We start from the raw sequence: 26,380 nt of genomic DNA on the forward strand, positions 1-26,380 counted from the left end.
AAGAAATGAGTATTAGTAGTTTACTGTGCATTTATGCTGGGCACTAAGTGAAGAGTAGACTTTGGTTAATTAGTGTTCTGTGCTGTCAACAAAAGTTACCTTGCGTGCACGATTACTGTGTCCACGCAGAAGAGTGTGAAGATGAAGACATCCAAGACTCGCCTCCAGACGACCAAGGCGAGTCTGACAGAGAACATGAGACACACCAGTTGCCTAAATAACCACTTCGTGTGTGTCCAGCAGGGGTGGAAGCTAAGACTGGAGAGGTGGGCTAGGGCTTCAGGGAACTCCTTTGTCCAAATGGGCGTGATATAGTCTCTACCTCATGAGATTGTGGTGAGGGTTCAACAAAGTGTAGAAAATGCCAGAATAACACCTGGCCAGGAGTCCACACCCGGCTCATATGAGCTGTGGGTGGGGTGTAGCTGCAGCTGTCCTCACAGTCACTGTCATTGATGTTGCTGTTGGCATCACCCTGGCAACCACGCTGTCAAGGCCTGAGGAGGAATCTCCAGAGGATAGAGCTGGGTGGGATTTTCCAGCTCCGGGGTTCACGAACTTTCACATTTCTTGGACTTGGGACTTTTTAAACAGAGAACTGAAGGAGGATTGTCCACTTTTGATTTTGCCAAGTAAGAATAGTTTCCAAGGAAAGAGTACATTTCCAATGTCCAAATAAGGACATTGGGGAAAAACTTGCCGTTTACTATCACCGTCACTCCATAAAATCGAGGACATTTGAGCACTAAAACAGTAGAAAGGACCCAATCTCAGAGGAAAGGGCAGTCCTTGAAACTGAGTAATCTGCTTTTCAAATAAAGGAGGTGTCTATGTCGCTTTTCTTGCATTGAGCTTCGGCCTGGAGTTGGGGAACCACTGTTGTCCATCCTTCCACGCCCCTCTTCATTGTATGTAGAAGTAGGACCGGGTTAAGCTCAGTAAGAGGTGGAGACTGATAGGCTCTAAGCTGTGTTCCTGGATTTTGTTGAACATTCTCTGGTAGCAGAAGACATGTTTGGAGTTGCCATGATGTGCAGTCGCCACAGTGGCCCTGGCCGCTCGCGTGAGAATGAGGGTCACAGTGAAACAGGAGCGGGCCTGGGGCTCTGGAGACCTGGCTGTGCCCCACAGGGTTGACCCTGGGCACGTCACTCCACCTCTCAAGCCCTCAGGGTCCTCGACTCTAAAACAAACACTCCAGACCAGAGTATGGAGACCTTTTCCAGCTCTGGCTGTCTGCAAACCTGGGAGGGAATAAGTGTACCTTGCATATCTAGAGCATCCTTATTTGATTTTCTTCAAGTTCTTTCCAAACCCTTTGATTGAAGCGAGCTGCCTTGATCGTATCTGAAAGCCCGGTAGCCAGCAAAGCTCTCCAGGCCCCTGCCATCACTGAGTCCGTAGTTCAGAATAGCAGAGGCTGCACTGCCCAGCCTGAAATTCGAGGTGCCCGTTTGGCAATGTAGAGTGCAGTGTAACTACACACCGCTCATCAGACCCTGGCGGGCTTATCAATGGGCTCTGACAGGTACTTGTTGGCCGCCTTCCCAGGGTGGGAAGGTGTCCTCAAGCCAGCCAATGGGATGCCCTCCCTTTGCCTTTGATGTTTATGCGGCCACCTTGGAGGGAAGGCTCGCCCTGCTGGGGACAGTGTCACCGTGAGGCCCAGATAGATACCAGACTGTGGGATTGAGAAGCCTGGTGGGCTTGGGCTTGGTGGGGGGTTGGGCAGCAGCTTCCTGGACACGTGCCTCCACCTCCCCCGCAGCCACTGGAGGTTTCCCAGGCAGCTCCTCCAGACTCTGACCACCTTCCCCCTGCCTGTCGCCTTTCCTGAAACCGCATCTCCTTTCACAGGGTTATTTGCCGACCTCACGCATGTAAAGGCTTTACCTTTTGCAAGTGCTTTATAATCTCTAATGAACTAATCCTCTTCTCCCTGGGGTGGTTGGTGAACTGGCTGATTTTGCTGGGAAGAAACTGAAGCCCAAGTGTGTCGGAGTGACTGGCTCCAGGTCACCCCAGGCAGATCCAGGATTGTGGACACACAACAAATTGTCCCCAGGAAGATCCAGGATTGTGGACACACAACAAGTTGTCCCGGGCACTGGCATTACTCTAATTACAGCCTTTGTTGTCAGGCTTCCGTAATTGATTTCTCACTGTGACACCGTCAGCTCCCTCGGGGCAGGGACTCTGGGTTTTCTGTTCTCTTCAGAGGGACTTGGCCAGACCTGCCATTCCCATCTGCGCATGGTCCAAGGACCAGCACATTCTCCAGCGGAGGAGGGCTTGCCTTCAATAGCTTTTAGCTTTGAGACCAGGAGTGGGCAAACCACAGATAGCACACCAAATCTAGCCCCTTGCCCGTTTTGGTATGGCCCGTGGGATAAAAATGGTTTTGACATTTTGAAATGCTTGGAGAAAAATCAAAAGAAGGATATTTTTTGATGTGGGGAAATTACATGAAATTCAAATCTCAGTGTCTGTAAAGAAAGCTTTGTTAGAGCACAGCCGTGGCCACTTGTCCACGTATTGTCTAGGGCTGCTTTCGCACTACACGGGCAGAATCCTGTAGTTGCGGCAGAGGCCGCATGGCCCACGAAGCCTAAAATACTTACAGTTATGGGTTGTATTGTGTGTTCTCCCCTCCCCCACTCCCCTTCCCCAAATCCATAGGTTGAAGTGCTAACCCCTAGGACCTCAGAATGTGACCTTGTCTGGAAAAAAGGTCTTTGCAGATACAATTAGTTAAGGTGAGACATCCTGGAGCAGGGTGGTCCCCTAATCCAATATGACTGGCGTCCTTACAGAAAGAGGAAATTGGGTTGCACACACACACACAGGAAAAACGCCATGTGAAGATGAAAGCAGAGATCGCGGTGGTGCTTCTCCAGGCCAAGGAGCTTCAGATGTTGCCAGCAGACCACCAGGAGCTGGTGCAGAGGCGAGGAGCAGATTCTCCCTCCCAGAGCTCAGGAGGAACCAACCTGCCAACACCTTGATCTTGGACGCTCAGCCTCCAGGACTACGAGACAATACATTTCTGTTGTTCAAGCCACACAGTCTGTGGTACTTTGTTACTGCAGCTCTAGCAAACTAATACGTTTATTACCTGGCCTTTTACAGAAAAGGTTAAATCCCTTTAAATTAAGTAGAAATTCGGAAACAGAGTCCTTCTTGTCCTCACTCAGGACCTAGCCTCGGTGTCCCAGGGCTCAGATACTGGCTCCTGTCCCCTCATTTCCTTGCTGGAGAGCGTGCTCATTTCTCCGCCTGTTAAAACTTATCCCTCCTGTGTCCCATTCCCTCAGGACTTGTGGATAACTGACCACTCCTAAATGCAGGTTGGTAAGTATGGACTATGAATGGTGGGGCGAGGCTTAGTTAGTTGGCCCAGAGACAACATCTGGCTTTCTTCTTGGTTTATATATATATATATATTTATTTATTTATTTATTTATTATTTTTGGCTGCGTTGGGTCTTCGTTGCTGCCTGCGGGCTTCCTCTAGTTGCGGTGAGCGGGGGCTACTCTTCGTTGCGGTGCATGGCCTTCTCATTGTGGTGGCTTCTCTTTGTTGCAGAGCACGGGCTCTAAGCGCATGGGCTTCAGTAGTTGTGGCACGCAGGCTCAGTGGTTGTGGCTCGTGGGCTCTAGAGCACAGGCTCAGTAGTTGTGGCACATGGGCTTAGTTGCTCCGCGGCACATGGGTTCTTCTTGGACCAGGGATCAAACCCGTGTCCCCTGCACTGGGAGGCAGATTCTTAACCACTGCGCCACCTGGGAAGCCCCCTTCTTGTTTTAAATGTCTTATCCCAGAGGCAGGAGTCTCGTGGGATGTGCCCCCTCGGGTCCCTCATTTCACATGGCTTTGGGCCACTGTCTACTCTGTTTGTGAATAGAAATCTCATCTGTGATGAAAGAACCAGCAGCTCCTGAAGACTGTGAGCCCCACAGCTGTACGCAAAGCTTCCAGGGAACCAGGCTGGGACTGTCCTGACTTCACAGGAAGACAAGGGCGTGGAGACATGGAGAAGCGTTGTTGTAAAGGCCGAGACAAGAAGGCTGGGTCCATATCCTGGTCTGGATCTGAGAACTTCATGTATTCACGTCCTAGGGCTGCCGTTACAAAGCACCACAAACTGAGGGCTTAGGGCTTCCCTGGTGGCGCAGTGGTTGGGAGTCCGCCTGCCGAGGCAGGGGACGCGGGTTCGTGCCCCGGTCTGGGAAGATCCCACATGCCGCGGAGCAGCTGGGCCCGTGAGCCATGGCCGCTGAGCCTGCGCATCCGGAGCCTGTGCTCCGCAGCAGGAGAGGCCACAACAGTGAGAGGCCCGCGTACCGCAAAAAAAAAACCAAAAACTGACGGCTTAAAACAACAGAAATGTATTCTGTCACTGTTCTAGAGGTTTGATGTCTGAAATCACGGAGTCAGCAGGGCCATGCTGAAGGTCTAGGGAAGAATCCTTCCTTGCCTCTTACAGCTTCAGGTGACCCCACGCTTTCCCTGGCTGGTGGCAGCATCTCTCCAGTCTCCGCACGTGGCTTCATAGGGCCTTCTTCCCTGTATCTGTGCCATCCCTTCTCATAAGGAACACCAGTCATTGGATCTCGGGCCCACCCTACATCCAGGATGATTTTATCTCAAGATCCTTAACAAATTACACCTGCAAAGACCCTGTTTCCAGACGAGGTCACATTCTGAGGTGGACGTGAATTTGGGGCGGGGTGAGGGGATAGCTATTCAACTCAGTACAGTCGGTATGGCTGAAAGTGAGAGAAGCCCCAGCCAAACTTGCTTGAATCAAAGGGGAATTGTTTGGCTCCTATAACTGGGAAGTTCCTGAGGCACACCGCAGGGGTTCAAATAATGCCTTTAGGAACCCGTCTTTTTCTTCATCTCTGGCCTCTCTGCTCCTCTGTGTGCCATCCTTTGGGCAGGTTCCCCTCCTGCGTGGTGATAAGAATACCCCCCACTCCCCCATACCCCCATCCCTGCTGCTCTAGGCTTCCATTGTCCCCACAGCCAATTCCAGTAAAGAGAGGACCTTTTTCTTGATTTTTTTAGGAAAAATCCCCGGGCGACTCCATCTGGCCTGAGTGGCTTGCCAATTCCCGAACAAGTGGTTGTGCAGGGTCCAAAGAGCTGTAATTAGCCGGGCCTGCCTGTGTCATGTGTCCACCTGTGGAATCAGAGACTGGGGGCCGCCCCACCTGAATCCTGGGGTGAAACTGAGGATCCCTCCTGAAGGCACAGGACGTAGAAGACCCTGGATGGGCTTTATCAGTGGACACAACAAACACACAGCTCTAGCTCAGAGGCAACCATGTACCCAGCTTTGAAAAGAATGCTTCAAATTAAAAGTTAGTGTTAGAGGCTGATTACAATGACCCATTTCCCCTACTCCTGTTTTCATTTCTTTCTGGTGAATATTACCCTTGAATTGGACGTAGAACTTGGAGAGCCTTTCCCTCGGTCCTTGTTTTTGGAAAGTTCCCAGAGAGACACGATACAGGCTCCTGTGCACAGCGTCTCCCCCGCCCCCCGCTCCGCCCCCCACTCTCCTGGTTGCTAAATGTCCTGACAACTGGTACTGTTCTGTCAGACCCCAAAGGTGAGGCACCATTATTCGCGGTCAGGCAGGAAAGCGTGTGCAGGACGGGGCGTCAAACCTGTGGCGTGGCGTGCACTCTCCAGCAAAGGAATGCAGGCTTGCAAAGGGATGTGGACACTGCTGGCATGCTTCATGGGAGAGTGGCTAAGAGCTAACTCCTAAAGCTGTGCTTGTCTGCAAGCAGCTCTTAGAAACCAGGAAGATGACTACATGAACCTTCATTCATTCATTCAGCAAGCTTTTTTTTTTTTTTTTTTTTGAGAATGTCTATGCCAAGCTCTATTTTAAGCGCTGGGAATACAAAAGACAAAGGAGATTCAGGCCGTAGAGGGGCCACTTTTTATTGGGGAAACCTGCACAGAAACAGAAAATCATAAAACTGTGTGGCAAATGTAGCGGTAAGAGAGGGGCACACACACACAGGGAAATACATGAGTGAGCAAGGGGCATGGTCAGGAAATTCTCCCGGAAGAGGTGGGGAAAATATGCCATTGATCAAGGACTTGGTTTTGAAATTAAAGTGAATCAACCTAAAAATGCTTTTTGGTCTCAAATAACAGAAGACCCAGCTCAAACTGCCTTCAGAAATAGCATTCATTTATTTTCTTATATAATGGAAAGTCCAAAAGAAGGATGTTTGATAGAGAGGTCCACATCTTCAGGACTGGGGTTCCATTTCTCTGCTTTTTCTTCAACTCTGCTATCCTCCATGGGTCAGCTTCTTTCTTCAGCTGGCTTCCCTCATGGAAACAAAATGGCTACAGCAGATCCAGGCCTAACACCTGCACACCACATAGTCCAGGTGACCTGACCTTGCATTCCAAGCAAAGCTTCTGACATTCACTCTATTAAACTGGCTTCATTCACATGCCTGCTTCATTCACATGCCTGGTCCAGTCACTGTAGTCAGGGGTATGTAACACACTGACCTCTTAGCCTAGGTCACAGCTCTACCCCTGGGGCTAGGGGTAGCACCAGATGTTTGGAAGGGAGAAATGAATGCGGCCAACACATATCTGCTCTTCGTGGGAAGCAGAATGCCCCACCTGAGCTTGCTGAAACATTCACGAACACACACTGGCATTGGTTACAGCTGGAAGAAGCTCTTGAGTCTTCAGTGAGGAGTCTTACAACCAAGTATGGAGAGATGAGGATCCCAGCTTTTGAAAACCAAGAGGCAAAAAACCTAATCTTCAAGGAAAGAAGTCATTTCACCCGCCGTTATGCCTTGGCGTTTTGGATGCTTTAAACCACTTGGCTTGGCCAGACACCCCATCTTGTTGGAGAAGGGGGTCAGAGGTGCATCACCCAGGATAGCTGATGTTCTCCTGCAGTAGAAACAACCCCCAAATCTCATTACCTTAATACAAGCCCACTGTGAGTCCCACCGAGCCTCCAGGGCAATAGTCTTCCATGGGGTGACTCAGGGATCCGGGCGGAAGGATCCTCCACCATCCTGTAGCTGCACTCCCGGAACCTAGAGCCTAGATCAGAACAGCAAGGGAAGACCCAAATGGAGAGTCAAACCCTGGAAGTTAAATGCCTCCACCTGGAAGGGACGCCTAGCTCTTCTGCTCACATTCCATGGACTAAAACAGGTCACGTGGCCACATCTAACCTCAAGGGACAGGTGAGTGTGCCCAGAAATCAGGATGTGCGAGCTGGTGGATGTGGAAACGCCCACTACAGTGGAATTCCTGGGTTCCTGCAGCGCGAGCGGAGAGCTGTGCCAGGTGCCTGTCTGCTTACTTCCCTGTAACCAGTCTTCTGTGATTCCGGCTGCCACACGCAGGAACTTGTTTCTGGAGAGGGAGGAGACTGGCAATGGAAAGATTAGCTGCTCCCTGGGTTCCACACGGGGATCGGTATTTTCAACAATGCTTGGTGAGTTCAGCCTCAAAGTAAATGGTTAATTCATCTTGTATCAACAGCACTGTGATTCATAAAGTAAACTTGGAGAATCCTTGATGTTTCGGGCCCACATTCCTTTTAATTTGGCCCCGCATTCTTCTGAAGCCACAGCCTGCTCACTTAATAGAATGCAGCATGCAAATGCACATGTTTTTGCCTGGAGGCAATTTAGCCTCGCTGTTTCAATGGATGTCTTCTTTCAAGTGTATATTCTTTCTTAAATTATTTACTGGGTAAACACACTTTGCATTTTCAAAAGGGAGATTAAGACCGCTTGTGGCAGACCTAGTAGACTATAAAGCGCCCCCCACAACCTTGTCCAAAGTTAGAAGGAAGTTACTCTGGGCTTCCTCCAAAGTTCCTTCTCTGCTTCACGAGCTGGGAACCCCGCTTCCCAGCTTGTGGACCTGATTCTTTCCGGACTCTGCATTCCTTTCTGCTTTGCCTACAGCAATACCTACCAGCGGCCCCTGGCTGTGACGGTAGGCCAGGCCTCCTCACAGATGGGGCCCACCAATGCCAGCCTTTGTTTCCCTATCCAGGCTGGCTTGGTCTTATTCACTCAAAGGCCCCAACAGCTCACTTTTCTGGCCCTTAGAGGTATTGTATCTGCCCAACACCTTTGAGGCCCAAAACTGGGTTGGTGGCCTGGCCAGAGTCAAGCTTACTTCCAATTCTGTCAGCTCCAGCCCTTTTTTTTGCCCCTCTACAGCCTTTGTCCCACATATCTTTGTTTGAAAGCAAATACTCTCTCCTGCTGACCTCTTCCACCGCCAGCACACAGTTCCATGAGGACCTTTCCTTCTCCCCGTTTGACCCAGTAGTGCTCTGAGAAGACACCATGATACAGTGTTCCATCTTTGGGGAGTTTATGTCAGCTTTTAACTTCAGCCTTTTCTATGCAGACTCCCTGCGATTTTCCTGCAAATTAAATTTGCACAGATTTCTTCTCCATTCTCCCTTGAATGGAATGATTACAATTACAGGGGCTGCGTTCTTTCATTATCATCCTTTGGACAGTTCTCCTGGCGGCCTACGTGCCAGTAACCGTGCCGAGTTCTGGGCTGGTGAAGTGAAGACTCCAGGCTCTGTGGACACACCAAGGTCTTTCTGAACGTCTATGACCCAGTGGTGCCCTTCTTGGGATCAGGTGTGTGTGCACTGAGTGAGTTAAAGACGAGCTATTAGGAAAAATCATGGGTGAAACCCACTCTTTGCTTTGAGATGAGGGAAGCCCAGTTAGGAAGACTGGGGAAGAGCTGAGGATTTAGGGATTCCTGTGTATTTATTTTTCTAACCATGCCTCAGATTAAACAGGTAACACCCACAGTTAATCCTTTATAAATTAGCATCATGGATGCCTTGGGGCCCTCAACCCACAAATAAAATGGTTGTCATCCGGGAGACACACTACCGTGGATGACTTAAGGCAGAATTTTAAAGAGTTTTCATGCTTTTAATCTTCCATTTTGCTGATTTCCTTTGCAAGTCTGATGCGGGTGACTGTGGTACATAGAGATTTGACAGTGACTTGGGCAAATGGGATGTGTAGGGACTGTTCTGAAGACTTCTACCCCTTCCAGGGAAAAGGGGAAAAAATCAGTTTGGGTTTTAAATCAAGCCACCAAGTTACACCGATCAAGTGTCCGTAATTAGCCTCACTTTAACAAGCCACAAAGTCCCGTTTTTATTTATTTATTTTTGGGGACCGAGAATCTTCCTGGTTCCTGAGTAAATATGGCCTGTTGAGTCTGAATTAGCTGTCATCGCAGAAGAATTAATGTCAGGGCGCAGCCTTTCTAGTGGGGAAGGGAAGAAATAAACGAGACAGATCTTAGCTGAGCATTACGTGATAAATGAGGACCGAGCAGATCATTCATCTCCTTGGAGGAAAGTGGACACAGGCGCTAAAGCAGTTTTGCGGAAGACCTGTCAGCAAATGTGATCATTTTGTAACCTGTCAGGAGGAGAGGGAGCTGGTCCTTCCAGGGGGCCACGAGGGAGTGGGCTTGTCTGATGTGACCGTCTGCATCCATCCATTTAGGTTTGGGGAAGAAGGGGTTGCGCAAGGAAGAATGCAACTGAAACCACAAGGATGGTGTCATTCTTCCGAGAAAGAAACTCACCGAGAAGCTAGAAAAGACTGCGAAGGCCCTGTAGAGATTTCTTCTCGAAGATGTGAAGTTAGGAGGGTGGGGTCTCTGTTAAACCGGGGGCCTGGCTGGTCCCACCTAGTTCCTCCCATGGGAGTCCCCTTCCCACGTTCTGTGTCTAGACAAGGCAGCAGACCTTTTTTTCTCCTTGGTATTTGGAGGACGGGCAGATGGGGTTTGCTGTGGGGTCTTGACAACTGGATGAACAGCGGGCCGGAGTGCCCAACACTCTGCCTCTATTTCTGCATGGTCGGTTCTGTGGGAGCGAGCGTGGGCAGGGCTGTTTGACCCAGCTTTTTCCCTTAGACAACCTCAACGAGGCATTCTGATATTCGACCTCTTTTCTCAGAATGAGGTAACAAAGTATGAAACAACTTCATCAGAAGCCCTCTGCAGGCGTCCTGGAGCGTGCGTCTGCGCTCCGGCTCTCCTTCTGAGTCCCCAGGTCCCCATCTGCCTTTGGCAGAGCCAGAGCTGAGGGGACTGGAATCCCTAGAGGTGAGGGCCCACCAGCCAGAGCACACGAGGCACCCGAGTACTTTGTATTATTCCTCATTTCCATCTTTTTTTTTTTTTTTTTTTGCCACGGAGCACATGTAACGTTTCCTCTCGGCGTAACGGAGCGTGAGCCCCAGTGACAGATGATGGTTTCATAGCCTGAGCTGCAAGCTTGACACTTGCTTCTTAATCTTGTCCTTTTCTTCCTAAGTCTCTCTTTTACTTTTCCCCGGGTATTTCTGTACAGGTAAGTACCTTACTGACATATGTTTCCTTGGAGTCTTTCACTTTCACGGGAAACACTGCAAAAAAAATGAGGCTTGTCTCACATGTTAAATTAAAAAGAGAAGCTCGCATGGGGCCCTTGATCACTGAAAGATTACTACATGGTACTCGGAGACCAGAAAGCCATTTGATTCGCTGCAGCTTCTCAGGAAGCATTTCTCCGGGTGCCTCGTGACAATCGCTGTGGCGTCGTTCGTTTGCTGGTGGATTGTTTGTGGGACCGCAGAGCTGCGTGGTCACACACACGCACGCACACAGGCACACGCACGCACACGCACACCCCACACTGGGCTCGCCACCCCCATCCGCGAAGCCCCCGTTTGATCAGCCGACCTGGTCTTATAGGGTCTTTGTCCTCGGTTTATCTGTGTGAATCGCTTTTCCTCCTTTGCTCTCTCCTAGAATCATCCAGAACCGCGTCCTGATCGTCATTCTGGCCATCGTCCTGGTTATCACCATCCTGACAGCGATCACTCTTTCTGTCAGAAGACACTGATGTATCTGCTCTTCCTTGATAAACAGCGACCATGGCTCGTTCTGAGTAATTAAGACAAAATGGTCACATGAATCATTCTCTCGCGCTGACAGGGCCTGAATGACCCTCCCTCTCTCTCACCGCTGTTCAGCTGAAGTGCAAATAGTGTAAAAATATTTTCTATTCCTGTTTGCATGTGGGTTGGCTTCCTTTTCTAGGTTTGTCTTCACCCAGATTTGTTTTTCATAGGGGAAGGCGAATGTTTATTTGCCTTTTGGTAATTTCATCTACTGACCAAAATAGCCTCGGTGACATTCTTGCTTGCCCTGTGGACATGTCAGGGGTCCTGGTTTGGGAGAGGGCATGATGAGGCAGTCATGGGGGCTTCTGATGGACTGTGCTGTTTGTCACACACTTCTTGTCACCGATCAGCCCTTCTGTGATGTCTGAGCATGAAAAATGCAGAGGCAAGCAGCGGCCAGAGCCAGTGACCGGCCCAGCAAACCAGCCCTGTACCTCCCCAGGCCTAATGAATATAGTCCACCTGCCTGAGAGCTTTCACTGTAAAGGTGGGTATTTAATAGCAGTTGTGCAGGAAATTGACTTAGCACTTTCCCTGTTTTTCTATGCATATATATATTTTTTTTTACCCAAGAATATTTTTTGCTGAGACTGCCCAATATCCACTTTTCACAACTTTGATTACTGGCTACAAGAAAGATTTCCTTGCCTTCCAAACATCCCATACTCCCCAGAATCTGCTGGCAGAGAGAGCCCCGGCCTGGTATTTAATGGTGACCTCCTCTCCCCTGACCTGTGTAAGCATCTCTGTATCCTTTCCGTCTTAACGTTTGCACTGCCAAAAGCAGCCCTCATACATGTAAAAGGTCTGACAGGGTTCTCTCCACATCCATTCCAGTATGTAAAGAGAGCATGAATATTTCAGGAAGAGCAAGAATCTGACTCCTTCAGTGAGAAATTTCAAATGTGATTATCAATATGGTAGAGTCCTATAGGCTGATCCACTGGAAATAAACTTGATGGAAAATGTTCACTAACCTCCTTTAAAAGAATGAGGGATTGCAGCGCGTTACAAAAGGATGGCTTGGGTCTTTCACTAACAAACGTGAGCACAACCTTCCTGAATTCACGATGTATTCAAACCTCTGCCATGCTTTGTGATTTCCTTTGGTTTCTTTCTGTCCGAGGTAACCGGGAATTGCGTTTAAAATGAGTTCATTTATGATCAGGCTTCAAGGTGCCCAAGCTGAGGTCATTCTCCCGCTAGTCATAAAGCAAAATGTGTTTTTCTTAAGACTTCATAGGCACTTACAGGGTCCTTTCTATCTTTTGAGTATAATTGGAAGCTTTGAATCCTTGAAAAGCAAACCTGTTCCCTTCATAAAAAATGCTAACCACCTGTGCCCATGGGCGGAGATCACCGGATGCAGCACTTGATTTTTTTTTTTTTCCCTAACTCAGAAGAGAACCATTATGGTTTAGAGAGGAAATGCAGAATGGCAAAATCCACCCGAGAAACTGTACTCATCGAAACAGGCTAGGGCCTGCACGTGTTCAGGTAAATCATTTAGTATCGTGTAAAGAAAGCTGCAGCATTTGCTTCGCAGGGATGGTGTGGGATTTGGGCAGAGCGAGGTAGACCGGCAAAGGAGTGGGAAGGCTGTACTAATTTTCCTATCAGCGTAAGGGATCTATCTCAGCAAGAATCTTTTATTCTGATAACGGAATTCTGTACCTGCTAAACACATCGAAGAAACAATGAAAAAGCAGGGAAACAAGTAATCTCCTTCTCGTTTTGAAACTCTAATGATGGGGAAGTATTCTACCAACCTCTGGTGGCTTCCTTCGAAACAGTTGGTCTTAGCTAAAGTGTATAATCCGTCACCCAGCTACACCTCACGCCGGCCTCTTCCTAAGGCCACCTGGCAAGCCAGGTTGATCTGATCATCTAAACTTGCTGGCTCCTAAATATTTCATTAACACCTGGCGTTCATGTTGAACGAGGAAATGAGGAGGGAGTGCATCACTCGCCCTTCAGTGGCTTCTTCTTTAGGGTTCTATGTCATTATCAGCCCTTGCCTGAGATTTTGCCCCAATTCAACCCTGAGAGTGGGAAGATGAACAGATAGCCCTTGGCCTAACAGCCCCATCAAATTCACCTTAAGAGCGACCCCCTAGCCCGGGATAGTGACCACTTTGTAGGAAGCTGGTCCGAAGGCCCCTGGCCCTCTCGAACGCTGCAGGACAGACTCAGAGGTGGCCCAAGGGAGGAAAATTGTTCGCCCTGCTCCCCTGGGGAAGGAGGAAAGCCCACACGTTGGAAGCCATTCATAGAACTGTGAAAGGTTCTAGGAACTTAATGTGAAATTGACGAATATCTCTAAAGTCAGGAGCCTTTGTTAAAAATTATGTCCAACGGAAGGGTGGGGTGTGGAAGAGGAGACGGCGGAGGAAGAAGAAGGAGGAAGCCCTGGCCATATAAAATTCATGCAGACTAAACAGTTTCCCTGGCAGCGTAAATAAGGCGGATGCTGCCCCGCTCCAGAATCAAAAGCAATTTAATTAAAGTCTCTTAAGTCGTAAAGAGTTTTAAATGTTCCACGTTGAAGACGAATGCCGACGAATGCCTGCAAATGCAGCGGGCCTGACGTCAGCTGCCGGGGCCCGGGCTGGGAGGCCGTTTGCTATTCTGTTTAAGGCAGGCTGGATTGTCTTATTTTGGAACGAGCTTGGTGGGGGGTTTGCTTTGCTACTGCTTCTGAGCCCTGAGCTTCAAAGGCTGAAATTAATGGTGAACAAAATTGTGCAGCTCTGGCCGTCCCATGCGGGGCAAGCCCATTGAGGGTTATCATTAAGTAAAGAAATAAAGAGGGGGAAAAAAGCCTGCCTGTTCCAAAAACCTCATCAGATAATGACCTCAGTGATTGGATTTTCATTACCAAACAGCATCCAGAGATTATCTACTCCACAGAAGAAAGGAGGGGGAAGGAAAAAAAAAGGAAAGAAAGGAAAGCAACCGTCTTTCTCTTCCTCTCTCCTTTTTTTTTTTTTCTCTTTCTTTTGCACATCTTTTCTTTAAAACTGTCAGATCATTTCAGTATTTCAAATCCGAGGAAAACAGCCTGCCTGCTGCTGTATTTGAAGTTGTAATGGTGTCAAAAAGTCACGACTGACTGACAGCCGTCAGTCCCAGAGGGGCTCATTAAATCATAAAAACTTGACAAGGAAATAATTGCGCATCGCCAGCAACTTGGCGCCTGTTTAGAGGTTTTTATTTTCTTTCATTATTAGTCCCCACCATTATGTTCATTAACAAATTGCATTAAACTGTTAAGGGCTAATGATTTGTTTATCGCTTTTTTATTATTATTATTATTTAAACCTTAGCTGTGTCATGTGGTACCCAAGCAGCCTCTTGCCATCATCCGACTGAATATTTTCCCACTCCGAGCTCTGGGTACTGTTGGAATATGAAATAGATTATTCATTACTCTCCTCTTTGCCGCTGATTTGGTTTCATGTAGCGTCTTCCACAGAGAAAGATGAAAACTTGTCAAAAATAGGTTATATCTTATTCGAAGGGGCAACAATAGCAGCAGGTACAGGCACACTTTAATATTTAATTAAGGCGGATGTTAACCCCTTTAAATGACTTTAGGTGTAAGTTCTATTCAAATGCGGAAGACAAAAATAATTGTCCTTAATTTGCAACCTGTTCGGCAGGCACTCTCATGGAGATAGCTGGAAATTTAGAGCAGCATTTTTAAATAATGAAATTTCCTATCATAAATATTTATAGCCGTTTGTCTACGTAGTTGAGAATTAACTACCAGCCATGATTTCCTCATCTCTTTGGTTTGAACGGCTAGCCCGGTGGGGCACCCAGTGCTTGGGAGTGGAGATGGCTTTCCTGGGAGAGATGTGTGTCCAGAGCCAAGGACTGCTGTTTGGTTATGGCTGGGGCTGGTTTCCGAGGAACCGCCGTGAGTCCCCTGTCTCTGGTCCACTTGCCTCCCCCTTTAGCTGAGTGTGTGGTTGGAGGACTCTGGTCTGGAGTGAAAGTAAGTAGGGACTTCTCAAAGGAACACATGTGTGTCCGGCTGGCTGGTGCTGGGAGGGTGCGATGGGGGCACGTCTGGGCCATCTCTGTGTCATCAATGAGCTCATTGCAAACAGTGCTTTCCTAATAGACAACAGAAGCAGCACTTTCCTGGGGTTGACCTTCCACCTTTTTTTCCTTTCTGTGAAGTGTCTGGCTTTTCCATGGGCTGTGAGCCTGCGGGAAAAAGTTCCGACATCATCATCATCATCCTAAGTCAGAAGTCAATGGCATCTTCCATGCTGTAACTGCTGGACGCATCTGGTCGCCCTGTGATTCGATGAGTTCACATAACCATACAGCCACTCTGAGAGCCCTGGTTCATTGGCAGAGCTGGGGTGTTCTGGTCAATATCAGGGAATGGGGAGTACTTTTCTCCCAGCCTCTTTCCACTTCCACCTCGCCCCATCCCCAGAGAGACCAGACCCCTTGGACAGCTTCTCTGTGGATGTGAAGGGGAGAGATGGTACACGTTCCTTGCCCAGCACAGCACCTCTCAGCATCACCCACACAAGGACAGATGGCCCTACAGGAGCCGTGGCACAGGAGGGACCAGCAGGTGTGAGCCAGGTGTGGCCTGGCCTCAGCCTCATGGATCACTGTGGGCTTAGAAATGGCAGACACACCAGGGTCTGGGGGATCTCAAGCCTCCATTTCAGTCCACTCCAAATTAGCCACACGACAACTTGCCACCTTTGGAATGGACTCTATACCTCAGCAAAAGGCTTGCTCAGAGTCGTTTTTCCAGAAAGAGGGAAGGAGGAAGACTGTGTAGTGAGCCATCCCCAGTCTGACTCCCAGAGACACTGGTCGAGGTTACTGCCTGAGATGAGGGGGCGGCTCTCAACCTTGGCCTCGCCCTATGCCATAACTCACTAACCTGAAACGAAACCCCAGGAAACTCTTGTTTATATGACTTTACTCTGCCTGCAGCACATTGGACTCAAACCAGTGGTACCTGCGAGAGGCCACCCACATTATGTGAATAGTCAGGTGGCTCTTAGACGAGATGTCAGCCTTTTTAAAATGGGGTAGGCAACTGTGTACACGGACAGCTCAGAAAAGTTCTTAAAGCCGTCGGCACTGCACCCTAGAAGGGAGCCATTGAAGGATAACCGAGAGCAGCCAGGTACTGGCAAGAGAATAGGGTGTGCAATTAGAGCCAAGGCTGGATACGGGGTCCTGAAACGGGTGATGGAGCCAACGTCAGTGTCCTCTCCTGTTGTGCTGGAGGAAAGACACATTGAGTGCGGACAGAGACTGCCCGTGTCTGTGAGCGTTCCAGGTCAGTAACAGGTGAATGTTCCAGAGCCAGCTTCCCAGAGGCAAGTAGGGCAAAAACAAGATGATGGGTCAACCAAGAAGGTGGGGCAACCATGATGGTAGGGCGAACCAAGACGGTAGGGCGAACCAAGATGATGGGGCAAACCAAGATGGCAGGACAGGAATGGCAGTGTATGAGGTTGGGAGTGTATGAGGAGGTAAGGAACAGGCAATGTGCAGGTTAAGGATGGAGATGGTTAGGGGGCCTCATCCCAGGAAGTAGCCAAGAAGGAGGAACACAGGCAAGTAGGCCCCACTTTGTGCCACTCTGGGCCCCTCCTTCAGAAACAGCCAAAGGAGAGGAAGGGCAGGGTGCATATCTCCTAGAACTCTGGCCCAAATCACACGCAACCCCTGTTGCCTTGCCTCATGGGGCTCCCAGCAAGCTGTGGGGAAAGCACTTCTTTATCCTGAATCACCTCGCTACTTGCACTGCATAAATAACCAAGATACCACAGAGACGGGGAAGGGCCAAGGGGCAGAGCTCCGGCCTGTGATTCTGTGAATCCATGCAGCACTCCTTCCCTTCATCCCAACAAGGCCCTTTGGCGTGAATAATAGCCCAGCGGCCCCGAAGCCTGTATTGATCGACCACGCACTCTCCTCTGCTGAGAGCTGCCTGGACTTTCCTGGGGGCAGGACAGGCACCGCTCAGTGCGGCGCACCCCCTATGTCCCCCGGCCTCCCCAAAGTGTACGCAGGAGGGGACAGGACCAGGGGAGCCAAGGCTCTCCTCCAGCTCAGTGCTGCTTTGTGGCCTCAACTTTTTTGTTTTTAACTTATGTTGCCAGGAAAAGTATCTGAGTTGGAGATACGTGGTTTTTGCATGACAAGGTCCCAAAGAGTTGAGAACGAATACAACCTCGGGCTCCAGCTTCTTTCCAGAAAGTTCTGCCTAAGATCCTGGCCTCAGAGGCGCCCTCAGCTGACACTTACGGAGGCCTACCGTATACCCACCATTGGGCTTGGCAGTGTGCCTCACTGTGCTGCATTTTCCTCTTAATTTTCCCTGTCTTACATCATCAGAAGGGAGAGGAGCTGAGAATGTGGCTAGAATCCATCACCTCCTTGGGAGACGGGAGCTGCTGCTAAATTCAGTGGAGAAGCATAGGCCGTAGGCTGGTAAAGGCGGGGACAGAAGCCGGCCAGCCCCACTCCCTGAGGCTCCGACCACACTGCCCCCTTCCCTTATTTGCTTCTCTTCTAGACACAGGAGGTGGCCAAGGCCTTGGCCCTCCGAAGGGTGTACAATTGTAAGGTCAGCCAGGGCCCTGCATGGTGACACCCTATGGGCTGGCTGGGAGACACCTGAAATCCCACCTTTAAAGACTCACTCCTTTGGTTTCTGACCTTGGACCCTGGAAAAAGGCAGATTCATAATCCCCCAGGCAGCTTCATCAACGACCGATCCCTCTGGATGAACCTTTCCAGTCTGACCGTTTCCTGTGGGAGATTTGGCATTTGGGGGAGAAGCGACCCACCACTCAAGGGAGTAGTTAGCAGTCTTTGGAAGAAAGAGAAGGGAAGGGGGCCTGGGTTCCCTGGGACCAGCTCTCTGGAGGTTTCTCCTGGCATCAGCTACCCTTCTGGGTAATGGATGGGTTACCGGGGACACAGCCTTGCCCCAAAAGTCCACACACACCCGGCCAGGGCCCAGGGCTGCTCAGGCAGACACGGGGCTTCTGAGAACACGTGCATTCTGCCGAGAGAGGTAACAGGTTGAGGGCCCTGGGACACCTCCCTCAGCAGTGCCCTTGCTGAGAAGGAGAGCAGAACAGGGAGGGAGGTGTGCCGTTAGCAGTTTACCTTGGGGCCCAGCAGACTACGTCCTTCCGTGAGCTGCTCCAACCTCCTGCCCAGGTCCTGCTGAAGGTGACAGGAGGCCAAGGCCACTGCGGTGCACAATTTGACATTTAGGGAAGAGCCCAGACGGCTCCCTTATGCCCTGAGCAGACCCTCCCCACACTGCCCTACCCAGGGGTCTTGGCACAGCGGGGCATTGTGACCCTCAGAGCCTCTCTCTGCATCATTTCCATCTCCTCTTCATCCAAGCCCACCCCTCCCAAGAAATCACAGAGCGGAGAGAGCTAGATGGCTTCAGTGAGCTTTTTATCGTCCCCAACGAGACTTCTGAATAATCAAATCTTTCCCTGTTCGAAACGTGAGAGGTATAATCAGATTTATCCAGCTAGTCAATAAATATTTATTGAGCATCTACTATGTTCCAGGCCCCAAAGACACACGGTCAAGAAGATAGATAAGAAAACAGGTAAAATAGCCCCCCAGCCCTGGGGCTGGTGGTCAGAAAGCTGTTTTCATGCCCAGCGTCCTGTCTTGCTCTCTGCTCTCAGGCAAGCGACTCTTGGGGCCTGGAAATCACATTGCAGTGCCCCTGCCCCTGCCGCCTTCCACTGCTGCCCCTGAGATTAAGGCCCATGTCCATAAATTGCTTGGCAAAGTCCTTTCCAAACAGCAGTGCTGTGTGTTCATTCCTCCTTGCAATCTCCACAACTACGTTTGTGCAGTCGCCCCACTGGAGCAGGAGTAGGGCTGACGCTTACCTGTCGGTGGATGGGTCCTCGTGAGCACTGGCCCCTTGTGCAGCAGGACCAGCCAGGAGAGGCCAGGGACAGGAATGGGGACCATTTAGACTGGGACTGACTTGGAGGATTTCCTTCTCCCTGCTTATTAAATGATAAAAGTTTGACTTGGAAGGCGATCGGAAACCCAAAATATCATGAAAGGGAAAAAAGTTGCCGAGTGGCTAAGAGCTGCACCACAGGAGTGTGGCCGGGCTGAGCAGAGCGGGCAGGAGACGTCTTTTCAAAGGCTTCTCTCCCCTTCTTCTCCCCCCTCTGTCCTCCATGTGGAACGGGGAAAATAGAAGCAGAATCCAGACTTGGGCACGTGGGTGAGTTGATCACCCTCCCCCAGCAGCACCCCCAGACACTGGAGACACTTTGATGTCTGGCCACATGGCACTCGGGGCCTGGAGGCGCCTGGGCATCCCGGCCTCCGGACGGGCCTCCCTGAGCTCCTTTTTGAGGAGAGATGAAACACACAGAGCCCGAGAGCAGGGTTTTGAAATGAGGAAACATGGATCACCGTCCCTTGAGCTCCATGCTGGCCTCCTTGGTGACAGTTTGGATGGCAAAAGCCAAGCAGGTGGACGAGCTTGGGCTCACAGAGCCCTCAAACTGTGTAAGCTTTAGGGGCCATTAGACAACCTGCTCATCTTCAGATGGGGGAACGGGGCTCAGAGAGGGAACAACACTTGCTCAGGATCACCCAGGAAGTCGGTGGCAGCGCGAGGGGTGGATGCCAGGTCTTCAGCCTCTGGCCAGGCTTCTCTCTTCTTCAACCAGCACCACATTCTGGAAGCCACGGCCCGGCCACAGGAACACTGGCCTCCTTGGTACTGTTGGCCTTCACACCACGCGGGCCTATGTTCCTCAGTTACGTTTTTTGGTTTTTTTTTGTTTTTTTTTGTTTTTGCGGTACGCGGGCCTCTCACTGCTGTGGCCTCTCCCATTGCGGAGCACAGGCTCCGGACGCGCAGGCTCAGCGCCCATGGCTCACGGGCCCAGCCGCTCCGCGGCATGTGGGATCTTCCCGGACCGGGGCACGAACCTGTGTCCCCTGCATCAGCAGGCGGGCTCTCAACCACTGCGCCACCAGGAAAGCCCCTCAGTTACGTTTTTTAAACCATGATGTACAGAAAAACTCATTTCCATCCATGCTGGCTATGATCCCTTTTTTCCCCCCAAATGTCAGATCCTTGTTCTTTTGAGGAATTGGCAGGGGAAACCCTGGTTCCCTCCTCATCTGAGCTGTGAGCATCATTTCTGTCCTCAAGTCCCTGCAATCACTCTTCACCCTCCACCATCACTAGCCGCTCCCCTCCACCAAAGGAATCATGTGAGAAACAATTAAGTAGCGAGTAGAGGCCCCACCCTGATGCTGAGCCCACAGGGGACACCGGCAACGCCTTGGCCTCTGATACTGAGGGGATGCTGCCTTAGATCTGGGGGGCCCTGAAGATGCTGGTCCTGGTGGTGGCTGCAGTGCACTCACACCCAGGAGCAGCCTGGCAACAAGACCCACGAGGCTTTGGGCTTTTCTCAAAGTCTGGTATCTTCTGGGCTGAGCTGGGCCTCAGGTGCCCGAGCCCTGGGCCCTGCTGTGCCTTTTGCAAGTCATACCCTGTTCCTGGCTTTGGTTCCTCACCCAGCAAACCAGCAAGTTGGGCTGGAAGGGAGGTCCCTGCCAACTCCAGTCATCCATGGCAGGGAAAAGGGAATGTTCCCGACAAAGCAGGGCAAAGGACCCAGGGGTAAGATGGCAGCCTTGGCATGTAGAACCTTCCGAAAGACCAGGAGACGTGGCCTGCTGAGCTTCTGAGTGGGCTTGGGTGCAGGGCCGGTATCACGGGCCCTGCACTCAGAAGGCCCCTGCGCTTGGGGTTTAATGTTCTGTGTTGCTGTCTTGAAATTCTTAATAGTTTTATCTTTGTAATTGTGTTTTGCAGATGAAGTCTGATGGGACAGTGGACCGTGAACTGGGGGCTTGGAGCCTCCGCTCACGTGGTCTTGCCTCCCACCACCTCCCTGTTCCTTGGGTCTGGTTCTCAGCTGCTCCCTCTTCTGTCCCCTGGAACCCTAGTACCATCTGGCCTTCCCCTCCCCACCTTCACTCAGCAACCGTTGCCCACCTGCCCCCAACCTGGGCACAGGCATGGCGAGGAGCGGGGACAGGATGCACACCCCACAGTGTCTGGGGTGGGTGCATGGTGGCTGCAGCCCCCGCCCTGCGCTGGCAGCATCAGGGTGCATTCATGGGGTGCTCAGCAGGGACAAGCTTCTGGTCCCCCCGATCCAGGTACCCAGTGTATCCAGTGCATTCTGAGGTTGCCCATCTGCTGACAGTTGGGGCAGGGGGCCTATGGAAGGAGATGCCTGGCTCAACTTCCTGCCCCAGACCTGGGGCACAGCGTGTCCGTCCAGCCACTGGGGAGAAAGGGAACCTGACCTTCAGGCTCCAGGACAATGCGGGCCCCGAGCTACCAGGCAGGGCCCAGGCCCATGAGGGTCTGCACTCCCCCAGGAGAATCCCCATTGGCCCGCTCCCCGCCTGGGGGAACCCTCTCCTACTTCTTCCCACCTTCCCGAGTCTGGCTTGTCTCTTTTGGCCAGTTTGAGGCACTCTGTTAAGAGCCACGGAATACAGTGCACAACTTTGGCGATTCCACACGTGTTAAATCTGCTGACGTTTGCATTTTAAAACTGGCACTCTACAATATAAAAGTGAATGGTACAATTTGTGCTAATAACTTAACATTCTGACTTAACTTAGTAGAACGTTAACTAGACGTTTTTAAACACCATGAGAAATTGAGAGAGAGCCCTGGGATGAAAGGGAAAAAGCATTTTTTTTCTTGCTTTTTGAACATGGGGCTCCATGTTTCCGTTCTGCTCTGGATCTCACGAATTTCGGAGCCATTCCCACCTGGATGAGTCACTTTGCCTCTCGGGCATCCATTTTCCTATCAGGAAACCAGACCATTAGCACTGTGCTTCTCCACCCTTGCTCACGGGCGCGTTATGAACGTGCAATTGGATAAAGTCCATGAAAGAGATTTAGAAACCAGTGTGTGGTGCCGATCCCCAGCCTTGGAGCCACAGCCTTTCTTTCTCAAACAGGAGTTCAGCCCCTCCCTTTTGTGGGTTTCACCACCATTGACAGGTCAGCCCCTCCCCCAGGCATTCTCCCCAGGTGTTCCGTCCTAGAACTAAAGCCCCAGTGTGACCACCTGCCACCTCCCATACATACAGAATGGAGGCATCAGTGCCCAGAGAGGTTGAATCTGGAATCCAAGCAAGTTGTGAAGTGGAAAGATGGCAGCTGGCCCAGCAGCTGAGCCTAACAGTGTGTTGATCTCTGCACTCATCCATCCTATTTTCTGGCGAGAATCAGAATTTCAGAGCCTAGTTCGAAGCTCAGCATAGGCACCAAGGAGGCTGGGTGCCAACCGGGTTTGGGTTGCAGGATCATCTTCCTGAGAATCGTAAGAATTCTGATTCCAGTTACACTGCCAAGGGGCAGAGATGTCCATTTCAGAATTGTTTCCAAAGCTAACATAATGGAGGGGGGTGGGTTTCAAGTGCAGCGTTCAATCTGCCTTGCCTGACATTTGAGGACTCACTATCCAAGGGTTGAATGGGTCCAGCCCGTCATATTCTATAAAAGTGTTGTCACTTTAAAATACTATGTATGGAGTGAATGAATGAATGAGTCCATTTAGATCAAGTTGCCTCAAATGGAGTCCAAATATTAAATTGCACACTCAACAGTGCCATTTCAGGAGAGGAAAAATCAGCTGACCTCCCCCACTTTGGCTTCCTTTACAGCTTTACCTCAATAGTGGATGATCTATCATTTTCAAGTTTCGGGTTTTTAAAGTTTGTCTTATTTTACTTATTATCACATTTTGAGTGACGTCTTCTGGCTCCAGCTCGACTTCCTCCAGATAATTCATTAGGCCTGCGAGCTGCTCCGGCGTGGGATTAGAACCCATGTAGTACATAGTCACTTTAAACTGAGATCTGCTAATTAATCGCTCTTCTCTGTGTAACTGAGGGATAGCGCTCCTTCCCCGAGGAATTGCAATTTCATGGTTCCTAATGATGCTGCGATTACATTATCTGGATCACTTAGACGGTGGGTGTCAGGAGCGATGGCTCGAAGCCCGTCTCGGGGCTGGGGAGAAATCACTCCTAAAACCAAGGGGATGAGGAAACGGAGTTCAAATGTCTGTTGCTAATTTTCATTAATGTGCTGCTGTTTCTTACATCTCATTCAGGCATTAGTTTCAAGTTCCAACTTCCTCCAGCACCACCGAACCTCACATTTTTTTTCTAATATTCACAGGGTTTATTTTTTTGTAAAAATCTATTTATTTGCCGTATTCCACGTAATAATTTATTTCCAGCATTTATCTTCATTAGATTTCTTGGAAACGTGGTTCTACATATCGTTAGTACAAGTAATACATTTTGATCGTTGTTTCCTGAACTAACTTGTATTATTTGATGAGTTAAATAAAATGCCTAATTCCAAAGTCTGCTATTCCCATCTTTTGCATTTGGATTATTTATCTTACTTCCCGTTCCTTTTCCTTTTTTTCTGGTAAGTTTATTTATTTTGTTCATTTATTTTTGTCTGTGTTGGGTCTTCGTTGCTGCGCGCGGGCTTCTCATTGCGGTGGCTTCTCTTGTCGCAGAGCACGGGCTCTAGGCACGTGGGCTGCAGTAGTTGTGGCACACGGGCTCAGTAGTTTTGGCTCGTGGGCTCTAGAGCGCAGGCTCAGTAGTTGTGGCGCACGGGCTTAGTTGCTCCACGGCATGTGGGATCTTCCCAGACCAGGGCCCGAACCCGTGTCCCCTGCATTGGCAGGCAGATTCTTAACCACTGCGCCACCAGGGAAGCCCCCACCCCGTTCCCTTTCTAATTGAAGGGGTATTATAAATCTTCAGTAGTGCTTTATTACAATTTCTGTGCTGTGAGCATAGACACTCATTTTTTTTTTTAATGATGAAACTTGGATCAGGTTTAAGGTTGCTTTTGAATACAAGTTTTCTTCTTCTTCTTTAATTGCCCCAAGACATGGCTTTGAAGAGATGGCATCACAGACCTGGACATGAGCTCTGGTTCCCTCGTCGGTGTGTTGGGATGATCTACTGAGCCTCAGTTTCCTTGACTGTAAAGTAGGGAAAAGGTCAGCCACCCCAAGGACAGATATGAAGATTCAACCAGGTAACCCATGGAAAGCACCACGAGGCATATGATAAACCATCACCATCCGATTCATCTTGATTAAATGAGCCGATCTGTGACACATCATGGTAGAGATACATGATTGAAGGTGGGGGACTTTTGGGTGTTTTGTTTTCGTTAAAGATTCTTCATGATTATGGCCTTTAAATACTTCAGGAATGCCTTAGATTCCAAAAAAAAAAAAAAGGAAGATATTCATTTTTTTTATTCATTAAAAAATATTCATTTAAAAAAAGTTTTAAAATATTTTTAACACTAAATGTCAGACATGGCACCAAGGATTGGAAAACAGCACCGACCACAAAAGAGAGTTTCTGCCTTGCCCAGAGCTCACAGGCTGGTGAGGGAGACCCAGTGGTTCCCTGGCAATTAGCTGCCGTAGGAATTCAGTCACAGACCCTGGAGAGGTAAGGCGGTCTTGCTGGGGCCGACTTGAGCCTATCAATGCCAAGGGTATAGCATCCTGAAGGAAATTTGAAGATACATTTGAGACACTGGAAAAAAAAAAATGGTTGATTTGGAATGAATGAATGAATGAATGGGAGACAACTGCTATCATTCCAGGTGACCGGCGCAGCCAAAATTCCACCGGCAGGAAGTTCGCCATTAAATGATCATTTCCCATCCGAGGGCAGAGGCACTGTGAATTGCGCGGGCGGGAAGACACGTGGCCCCGCCCTCCCGTGGGACAGGAGGCAGCACCCAGAAGGGGCGCTGAGCCACCGGCCACACCCACTCCCAGAGCAGCAGGTGCTTCTCCCTGTTGGTGCCTGGACCGCCTGCCTCGGAGGAGTCTCCTTTCCCCCGTCTAATGCGGTCACCAAGACCCTCCACTCTCTTATGAGGAAGCCAAGCAGCTTCACAAGATTCACCTCGTTTGGATGCACAGCACAATGAATTTGGACCCACCGAGCCTCCAGCACTGATATTTCCAAACCTACAGTACACTAAACGTGAAACTTTTGTTCACATTTCAAGGATTTTGATAGCCCAAGTGAATAGACACTGCCTATTGATTTTTCCCTTACAATGACTCTTGGATAACCTATTTTCTCATTTATTTTTAAAGACGGCTCATGAGATTTCATAGCAATTCTGCCCAACCTCCTAATATCAAAATCCCTCCTTGACCCTGAAAATTGTAATTCTGCTATAGATCACAGCTGCTGAATATTACCTTTTACTAAGCTGGTTAAATAAAATATGTCCAAATCACTGGATCCCACAAGTCGTGGCCTGCAAGTGTAATGATCCAGGGGCTGAGGTTTCTGCCGCCGCATGCCCGCCAGCCCAGCGCTCTGCCGGCCCAGCTGACACCCAAGTGTGGGAATCGAGCATATCGGCTCAGGTTTGGAATTTAAGGAGGAGGAGAGGGAAAGGATAGCTCGGCTAGTCTTCAATGATTTTCTTGTAAAACTTTTACGAGGAAGACTTGGGCTGTTTGATGTGTTCTAGACAATCAAATGCCCTTGGAGTCTGCAGCCGAGTGGCTGGGGTTTTCTCCTGAGTGCAGGAGGGGGTGTATTTGATGTAGGGCAAGTTCAAAACCCCCAAAGCCTTCCACGCTGGTAGGTCAGATTACACTCAGAGGTGGGGAAATAGAACACGTGAAACGTGAAAAGGACTACCAACCCAGGAAGTCTCGTCCTGCTACTGGCCCGCTGGCCCCAGGCTCTTGCTTTGGCTGGAAAGGGGCCATGGGGAATTTAGACCAAGGGGGCTGGTACCCCACCTGAGCCCCCTCGGCCTCTGTGTGCTTAGGCTCCACCTGCACCTCCATTTGCTTTAGCCAGAGGACCCCACAGATGTGCCAGCCCCCCACACCGCCCAGAGGCTCCTCGTGTCCAAATTACTGTTTCCCTTTCTCAGAGAAATGAAGGACAGCACTGACCCAAGTGCGTTCCAGGGGAGTTTTGAATATTTCAAAGCCAGCGCTTAGATCAAAAGTCATAACTTCTGGCTTTTAGATTGTCCTCTTGCCTTACCTGGACAGCCCTCACGTCCAATACGGAAATGTTTCCCGGAGAACCTCACTCGTTACGGGGGAATGGAGTCTGAAACGGCTCTGACTCAGCAGAGATACAGCATCTCTGGCAGTGGCCATCGGAGCCCATTTGAAATGCAGGACACAAGTGGCTCTTCTGTGGCCTGTGGAGCTCTGCAGC

The 26,380-nt window shown here is 49.9% G+C and overlaps 1 protein-coding gene across 12 annotated transcripts in view; it reads left to right on the forward strand.

Annotated features, from left to right (window-relative positions):
• VTI1A (vesicle transport through interaction with t-SNAREs 1A) overlaps positions 1-24,401 on the forward strand; it is a 367,980-nt gene extending 343,579 nt beyond the window's left edge. For 3 of the 12 annotated variants that reach the window (XM_027112593.1, XM_027112605.1, XM_027112595.1), the window contains one exon: positions 10,867-14,301. In XM_027112593.1, the coding sequence (XP_026968394.1) occupies positions 10,867-10,960 (94 nt within the window). In that variant the 3' untranslated portion in view covers positions 10,961-14,301. Of the gene's footprint in view, positions 1-3,314; positions 3,352-10,866; positions 14,302-20,910; positions 23,503-24,042 lie in introns of those variants that run through there. The other 9 variants (XM_027112590.1, XR_003433924.1, XR_003433925.1 and 6 more) reach the window with 9 other exon arrangements.
• The last annotated feature ends 1,979 nt before the right edge of the window (positions 24,402-26,380 follow it).

This window comes from Aethalodelphis obliquidens, unplaced genomic scaffold, assembly GCF_003676395.1.
Source record: "Aethalodelphis obliquidens isolate GAN/ISIS:26980383/991018 unplaced genomic scaffold, ASM367639v1 scaffold11, whole genome shotgun sequence".
NCBI classification, from domain to species: Eukaryota; Metazoa; Chordata; class Mammalia; order Artiodactyla; family Delphinidae; genus Aethalodelphis; species Aethalodelphis obliquidens.